This window comes from Anoplophora glabripennis, unplaced genomic scaffold, assembly GCF_000390285.2.
Source record: "Anoplophora glabripennis isolate ALB-LARVAE unplaced genomic scaffold, Agla_2.0 scaffold624, whole genome shotgun sequence".
Taxonomy (NCBI): Eukaryota; Metazoa; Arthropoda; class Insecta; order Coleoptera; family Cerambycidae; genus Anoplophora; species Anoplophora glabripennis.
The window spans coordinates 240,595-250,169 of NW_019417016.1; the positions used below are offsets into that span (position 1 = coordinate 240,595).

Sequence of the window (9,575 nt, forward strand, 5' to 3'; positions counted from 1 at the left end):
TACTATGAACTAAGAACTGCATTTTAGTTGCAACTCACCTTCTGTAGAAGGGTTTAAATTGAGGTAACCAAAATTACTTTCGGATATGAAGTAAATCTTGGAACAAAACAAAACGAAATTTATCCTGGTTGAACCTCTGCACAAAAAAAATTGACACAAAAGCGTGTCGGAAAACTTTTAGTGAGGGAGACTTCTGGATATAGACACATCGACGGTACACAGTATAAGCACTAAAAGGTGGTTTTTCAAATCCCATGAATATGGAAAACCATAAAATTAATCACGATCCACCTATTGCTTTTCACTTCACCAAAACCCGTCCGTCTCTACCAGCTAGATGTTAGTGTCTGAGGAGACACGCAAGCGGCCTCAGTCACTGCAAAACATTTGCTGTCAGTACTGAAGATGTCGACAATGAAGAAGAGTGAAATGTTTTGAAGCATTGGGTACAACCAGTTACAGAGGCCCCTATGGAACGTTTCAGAGAATCACCGTTGCCTGAGAGCAGTTCCGTCTGTAGCAGCTTTAGAACCAAAAAGAATCGAAATGAACATAAGAGTGAGCCTAGAGGTTCTCATAGAGAGTCCGCCTCCACAGAGCCCGATAACAATAAGGGCAGGTCAAAAATTTTAAGTTCGCTACGGGGCGTGAAAGTCTTAAAGCCATTATTTATTTTTAAATATTTTCTTGCAACATTTTTTTAGGATCAATATTTGAAAAATGTACTGATTCAAAATAAAAATTAAATATATTATTTTCTAGTTAAAAAGAGTTACTTCTCCATCATCCCTCAACAGTATATAATCATCATCTACTAAATTATGCCGTCCTGATATGGCACAAAATATACTATTTAGCAGATGATAATCATAAGCGATCTCTATCAAGTAAACTGTTAAAATCTACCCGATTAGTTGTCAATGTAAAATAATTCCATACCTAACCAAATGTCAAAGTTCTTTGAATATGTTATTATTTTCTTACTTTTAGTATATTGCCAGATGGTGAGATCTAATACTGAAACAACTTCAGAAGATAATGAGGTTACTTTAAACACTACAAGATCTACAAATATTAAACAAAACACCTTGGAACATGTAACAAACTTCAGTAGTACGACTGAGGTTTCATCTTTAACTCAAGAACCCATGTCAGCAAATAACTCATCACCAAATACTCCAAATAGTACATCAGCAGAAGATACAACTGAAAATGAAGACTTAATCGAAACTACCAGAAGTACTAGCAATGCCGATACAAATAGCATTGAAATCGAAAATACATCAAATGCAAGCTTAAGTACCGACACTTCGACATCGGAAGACTTTGCAACAATAATAGAAAGTGATGTAGACATTAATACCAACACAACATACCAAGAAGCTGTGAGTAAAGCAGATAATGTAACAAATGTTAATGGGACGAAGAGGATCACCACAAAAGAACCTTATAAGCAACCATTTTCTATGAAACATGCTCTTAGAGACATAGCGTACTATTTGAGAGCATATAAGTTCAACGAATACGACAGAAGATATGAAACAAATGCTGAAACTGCTCCAAGGTAAGCAAAGTTCTGAAAATTTTCACTGTACTTCAAGAAAGGTACTTGATAAAGAATGATTTTACATAAATTCAAAAATGCGTGTCCTTGATGGACTTATTACATCTGTTTTACAAGTTCATGATTATACCACGTCCTTCCAAATTATTAATTACGTCAAACTTTGAAGGAAGACTGAAATGCTATGTTTCACCCTATTTTCTTTATTTTGTGATATTTCCAGGAGATATTTCAAAGAGTTTCCTCGCCCTCCCTTACGATCTCTCCACTGGGAGGTACACAAGTACTGCGAGCCTTCTTTTTCAGGCTGTGTCGACTACTTACGGAAGCGAATACGATTAGTCTCACTGAAGAGAGCAGACGACACTACGGTGGTGATGCAGGAACAGAACTGGACGATGACAAATCACAGCGAGCAGATTAAACAGATAGACGAAGAATGTAAGAAATTGAAAAAAATTGGTAATAATGTAGCGGAACCATTTGAAGGTAAAATTTGTAGAAATATGATTATATGCATGAAAATTAAGAGTGACAAAACTATGCTGCTCTTAGGTCCCATAGAACGTTTCCAGTGGAGAGTCACAGCCAGCTACTACATGTGTTGGTACACTATGCAGCAGGTTCCGGAAATGAAGCACCTCTCTGAACACTGTGATAACTTTGCTGACTGTTTGGACAACGCTCTAGGACCAAATAACAAAGACGTACGCGCGAATGACTCAGACCCTTATGCTTGTGCTCTCTACAGCTTCTGTCCCAATCCATGTTGCCCTATGCGACATCTAACTAAGTATGAGAACTGTTGGAATTCAGCTGAGAACCCATGCTTCATTGGGAACGTTGCTGGCCAAAGGGAATGTGCTGTGAACCGATCCAGTAATACTGAGTTTAGGTTGGTGTCAAGTCAAGGTATAAGAAAAACCAAAACTAATGTGGCATTGATCTTCTTCATATTTACACATACAAATGCTAATCAACACATTAAAATTGTTGTCAGCAGTTGTTAAAATGTTGAAACAAGAGTTGAGAACTCGACATTACAACAAAATATTTTGAGTTGATTCTCTTGTCTAAAGAACAAAAAAAAAGTATTATTTTTCCTACACTGATTGCTAAGGGCTCTATAACCTTCAGAGATTGATTGGTCCAGAATCATTAAAGATATATCAAGAGACTCAAATGTTTTTGGAAATCGTCCTTTCAGGTTTGTAAAATTCCTTAGATCTCTCATAATTCCGACCACACTGATTCATAATTTTCAAATTTGAAAAGTTTCCACAGTTCCGTTTCGGTTTTAGAAGTTTATAAACATAATTCAAAATTTCAAAGTTCATATTCTCAGTGTTTTTTGACTAAAAACTGTTTCATTTTTGGGCTTAAGAGGTCACATAACCTTTAGGAACCGTTTTATGTCATTTTATATATTTTGACTAGAGAAATTAGCTTTAAAAGTTTGTCAAAACGATGTTGCGTTAAACTTATACAGGGTGATCCATTAACGGTATCGAGCGGCTGTATATAGGAAACTAGACGTGCTACGATTATGGGGTAAAAAATCTATTAACAATTACGACCAAAAGAAATTGATTTAAAATATTTTCAAATTTGTAACTTCACCGCTAGGGGGCGCAACTGTTATAGTGTTACAGAAAATTGTCGGTTTTTCGAAATTTCGCTCATATAACCGAAGTTGCAAATACATTTCTTATATACACTGTTAATCCTTTCACAAGTTTTGTTTGAACTTTTTTTCTGTTATTACCATCGTCAGTATGAACGACGCTATCTTGAAATTTTTAAATTGTCATAACTTCTAAAAGCCTTAATCGATTTCAATAAACGATGGTTCATTTTAAAGAACTATTAATAAAATTTATTTTTATGATATAGGAATAAAAATATTATTTTCCTGCGCAACGGTAGACGACGCTAATGAGAAAAGTTTTGTAATTGTCTCCGTTTACTAAAAAAAATTAAATGCAACGATATAGGTCTTTTTCATGGTTTGATAGACCATTTATTATGGAAAATAAAAACACAAACCGGAGGTCGATATCTTTTTTTCTTTTCAAGTTATTGCTAAAACAGTGAGGTTGTGCTAGAACATCCTCCTTTATTTAATTCTCTAAATAACATTGACATAATCCAAGCCAAAATTAAATTGTAAAACTATACCAATCTTGTCCTTAAAAAGAATTATTGCTTTATTTTGAAATTTTTTTGATAACTGCAATGTTTCAGTTTTTTATTAATTCCAAATATCTGAGTAGTTAGTTATAAAGATTATTATTGTTTCCATAACGAAAGAGGCTTTGTCCTATGAAAATAGACAAATAAAAAATTATGTCAAACGATATGTGACAGCTCTTGCTTCGTGCAAAATTAGTGTCATTCGTGTGAGAAAAGTACTTGTGTTCCATATGAAACTCCCAGGTCTCTAACTAATTCCCTTAGACTTATTTGGGGATTTACATAGACACAAACCAACATATTAATAATATTATCTTCCGTTCTTGCACGGCGATGTCTTCTTACAGAATGTAATGGCGTCTGGATAAACGCTCAAATACTTCTCTGGGGTAGCGAATACTACGAGGGTATCGCAAAGCGGATTCTCTTGAAGATATAACGGCATTTTTCAAACATTGAACAGTGAAAATGTTAACAATATTAAAAATATTAAATTGTATAACCTAACAATTATTATCAACAATTATTAACCTTATACCTTTGCTTTTATTAAATAAATAATACTTGTTAATATTTAAAATGTAAATCTTATTCATTCATGTGTCTAGATAAAAAGATCTGTTTACTCCTTATCGTTTAACATGTATTAAAGATGCAGTAAATACTAGGTTAGTGACCGAATAATTTGGTAGATCAAGATTCATTCTCAATAAACCTTTGTGGATCAGGAGTCAGGAGCGGTCCGAAAAGGGGTGTAAATAATGATTAGAAAATATTTTTTTCAGCATAAATATGAATCTAAAATATTTTAATCTCGTATTCGTATTCTACTCATGTTTCTCTATCTTCCTTTAAATTATATAATAATATAAAATATAAATTAATGACATTATAACTTTTCACCCTGTATATGATAATAGGATCAAAGGAAGTCTCTACAACAATAATAAATAAATAAACTCCACACACTTGGATGCTGGATACAAAATTATTAAATAAGTAGCAATGTTTCGATCTTAATTCACACGGTTTTACAAAAAAAAGTTCTTACTCAACTCAAAGGTGTATTGCTGGCGTGATTCAATGCTAATTGGGGCATCTGGGTTTAGATGTCTTTTGTGCACATAGATTTCGGTTATAGTGGGACATTGACATTATTTGATGGGATATTTTAGAAAAAAATATTTGAATTCCAAATGATTTTCAGTAGAGACGGGTTGAATATTCCAGAAGTTGGCAAAACAGATGAATTTGGGTTTCAAGCGATGTTGCCAGTGTTGTGGTATTGTAATAGTTTGTAGAAAAATAATATGAGAAATACTTTTCTCAAATATCCATTTACCTATTATTGCTTAAAAGCTTAAAAAATAACATAATAATTTTAGGCTCTAGTTGATTAGTTTTCTACGAAAACTAATTAAAGTTGAGAATACTGTATGCTACATGTAGGGGGTAATATAAAGTTTAGTATACTATTAAGGAGGTTCGGTACCGAAAAAAAAAATGGTAAGAAAGATTTCAAAATCATTGAAATCTGTTATTAAATATGCCAACTGACTCGTGTAAAAATATCAGATCGATTACCAATATAGTTTTTTTGAAAAATGATGTTAAAAATTATGCTCTTATATACAGGCTCTTATGGGAGTTGGGAAAAAACTTTATTCAAACGTGATTATTGCTCTTAAAAATGGTTAGGATCTGGAAAATAAAATTGTAATTAAACAATTAAATATTACTAAACCTTTTAAAACAATAAAAATATGCACTTATAATGTAATTATTGAGATAATGGAATGAATATATAACGTTTTGACAAATTCGAACAAACATCTGATCCAATGAAAGGAAATATGGCAACACTGTACGCTGTATTTAACGCTTCGACTGACGTGCTATATTTGAATAGCTCTATAAAATTATTGCAATCGAAAACATATGTATAATTAATATTAAATCTCTTTGCAAAACGAACAGTATAGATGTTCTGTCATAATCTTCAATTTGACGTCTCACTATCATACACTAAGCTTCTTGATAGTTATCATATGGATTCTCGGTTTGCACATTTTACATTTTTCTCATCAATCCACATTCTGTTTCATACGCATTTTATATTGCTTTTCAGTTGTGTCTTGGAAGTTCATTCATGTTTACGGAATACGCGCAAAGCACAGTTGACAGTAATGACAGTTGACCCAACTTTTACCACCACGCCATGGCAATGTTGCCAGATTTCATTCACAATTTTACAAGCTCTTAATGAATAAATAGACACTTTTATTCAAATAAAAAGTTAATTGCCGTGCATTAAACACGAAAAATATATGCAAGCTAATACGTGTTAATACGAATTTCATTCGTATATATTATATTTAGTCCGCTCAAATTAGTTTATGTAAAGTTGGTACTACAACGAAATTACCGTGTATAAGCATAGGCTTCCCTCCCGCACCGCCTGCCCCGCAAGAGATGTAACGAATCTCCTTAAGTGAACAAACCTACACTTGACAATAGACAATATTCTGTACATGCACTGATATAATCAAAATGTATCAGCTCAGCGAATTCTCCCCGATTCACCAATAATTATGTTATATGAAATTTTGTAACTATTGCATTTACCATTTACTGTCACAGGGAATTGAAGGTATTACCATCCCTCACCCAAATTGAAACAAACGTCTAAATGAAAACAAATGTTTGCCGATCCCAGTTCCTTGAGTTCTGTATAAATAGATCATAATTATGTCTACAACTATTATGTAGAGTCGGAATGGATGCGGTATTTAATCAAGTAATCAAGATGATACACTTCCGTAATGGTTTCAATCTCAGAAATCTATTCCAGCGCAGATGGTATATTACATTCCTTTAATCAGGAACTGTGGGGCCTCGTTCCTGTGTTAATCCTATAATTCGATGTTAGATATCCACCAAGGAAATAACTCTTGTTCTCTATGAAGGAAATCATGGGTTATTTATTCAATTTCAGGTTCAATGCCCTCGTATAATTTAAGACGTCATTATTAGTATTAAAAGGTGAAGGGTGAACCTGACTTAACACAGACAAAAAAACACTTTTGGAACAGCTAGTTGCACAAGATAGTTACACAAATTGCTTTTTGCGCTGTCGACACACGATTTTCAGCAGTGGCTCCCTTTGTTATCACCATACGCATTAATTAATTTTTGGAAATTTTAGTATGTATACTTGCACTTATTAACAGACACACATTTTTTGCGGTAGATCGCCAATAGTACATGTCTGAGCACCCCTGAGCTATTGCTAAATCTTTAGATACGAGAAATTGTACGTTATACACAGTATTTTTCTAAAGCATTCGATCGGCTTATCCCCGCTCTGTTATCATTGTTTAAGTATTATAATAGAAACAGATATAAGTCTGTGCAGTATCGTGGCATCCAATTAGGTAAATGTTATCGATCTTCAGGCATCCCCAAGGGTCAATTCTGCGACCACTATTGTTTGTTGTTTTTATTAACGGTCTAAACTAAACTAACTACCTTGATACCATTTGCTCTATGCGGACAATCTAAATGTGTTTTTGGAAGTTAAATCTTCTATTGATTGTACTGGGTTACAAATAATCTTGACATATTTGATCTTTCAACATAAGCAGATATAGCTAAAGTTATGTACAGTTAATGTAAATCTACTTTGTTAAATAGAGTTATACCCTTTACTGATCTTGGTGTTACATTTGATACTAAATTACCGTTTGATGAACATCGATTGTTTGGAGTATCATGTTTGCAGTATTCTTTTAGATAAACTGCAATGGGGATACTATAATACTATATCGAGGAAGACCCAGAAATGTCGATTCGGCGCCGATCAGCTGAATTGGGCATCGCCAGAGAGTCAACCCGACTTATTTTGTGGTTGAATTTGGGCCTACTTCCATATACTGACGTAAAAATTGAAACCGGACGACCATATACAACGCCGTGAGTTCGCTAATTGGATGCTAGAAATATTGGTCGGAGATCCGGATTTTGGACAAAAAATAATATTCTTGGACGAGGCCAATTTTTGGCTCAGCTGCTACGTCAACAAGCAAAATTGCCGTTATTGGAGCGAACACAATCCACAAGTGTTCGGCTAAGCATCAATGCATCCACAAAAATTAACTGTTTGGTGCGGTTTATGATACGGCGGCATCATCGGACCTTATTTCTTTCGAAATGAGGAAGGAGACACCGTTACCGTCAATGATCCTCGGTACAGATCGATGTTAACCGACTTTCTATGGCCAGAGCTCGACATCATCGATATATTCGAACTGTGGTTCCAATAAGACTAGCGCTACGTGCTATACAAGCGACTAAGTTGTGAAGGGGAAATTTGGCGACTGGGTCATCTCACGGCGAGCGTTCATCAATTGGCCGCTGTCATGATACGACTTGACACCCCTCGATTATTTTCTCTGGGGCTACGTCAAGTCCTTAGTCTACGCCAACAAGCTAACCACTTTGGACGAGGTCGAGGCCAACATTCGAGACTTTATTGCCGGAATAACACCGCACATATTGGACCGAGTCATCAAAAATGAGACGGGCATCTAAATGATGTTCTATTGCATACATAACGGCATGAATAAAGCCAGAATCAATTTGATATCTCACACCGTTGTTGTTTTATTTAAATTTCTTTTCCTATGGTTCTTATCTGGTCACCTTATAAACTTCACTTGTTTTAATTTTAGTAGTCTTTATTTCATGTAATTATATATTTCTTTCATATTTTTCCAAATCAGATTCATTTGCTCTGAATCAGATGCGTTAGTTTCATAGACTTTGTCATGTTCCTAAACTTAATTCTACGTTCTCTGCGTTAAAATTACACACACCTCTACACAAATTTACTAGTGGCGCTCTTCGCAAAAAAATCATTTGCAATTACAAAAAACATCGACTTAAGATGGACTTGATATTAACGTTATTCAAATCTTTTGTGAACGTTATTTACTTTATTTATTTTATTTTTGTTTGTTATTGTTTTGTACTTAAGTTCTTCTACGTCTATGACTTTATACCCTTTTTTTATTTTAAGATTCCCTTTCGCTAATTCTGTAACTGAGACTTTGACCAGTTGGATATTCCAAACAAATAAATAAATAAATTATTTTTTCTTGATATCTTAAGCACCTACGCCATTGGCTTCGCCCCTAAAGAGCTGCCAAGCCTACTAATTAAAGCGCACAGTTTCGCTTCGGCACAAGCCGTCCAAATTATCGATATGAAAATAAGACGGCGCCTAGCAACAAGTCCCGCGTCTCGATTTTATGAACCCGAACCGCCATAAAACAGGGCCCCGCGCCCTGCGGATTCCAGAGCGCCCCGCTGATATGTAATCAACTAATTTCAGGGATATCATCCTGAATAGGTGGAACGTGACTTGCAGATGTCCACAGGGCTACGAATGGAATTCCCGTTTCGGAATGTGTATCGATGTGGACGAATGTGAGAGGGGAGGACATAATTGCGACCGGAAATTGCATCAGGGATGCCTTAATTTGGCCGGCAGCTTCAGGTGAGTAATGCCGTTTAGATCGACAATACAGGGTGTTTATGAAATAAGTACGTTCCTTGAAAAAGGCGATAAAGGGCATGAAAATAGAAACGTCTATATACCTTTGATATCGAAGCTGCCGCGCGCCTCAGTGCGAAAGTGCTGATGGCGGTTTTGATGATGATTTAAATTTTTTATTCGAGAATGCTGAAATTTATTCATATCTCGTTTAATAGTAACACAAAAATTAAACGAATAAATGAGTTATAATAATAATAATAA

At 34.8% G+C, this 9,575-nt stretch overlaps 1 protein-coding gene across 1 annotated transcript in view; it reads left to right on the forward strand.

The window, feature by feature from the left end:
* The first annotated feature begins 1,001 nt into the window (after window positions 1–1,001).
* LOC111692090 overlaps window positions 1,002–9,575 on the forward strand; it is a 20,188-nt gene continuing 11,614 nt past the window's right edge. Inside the window, exons 1-4 of the mRNA XM_023455804.1 lie at window positions 1,002–1,564; window positions 1,788–2,053; window positions 2,120–2,459; window positions 9,150–9,314. Of these exons, the coding sequence (XP_023311572.1) occupies window positions 1,002–1,564; window positions 1,788–2,053; window positions 2,120–2,459; window positions 9,150–9,314 (1,334 nt within the window). The remainder of the gene's footprint in view (window positions 1,565–1,787; window positions 2,054–2,119; window positions 2,460–9,149; window positions 9,315–9,575) is intronic.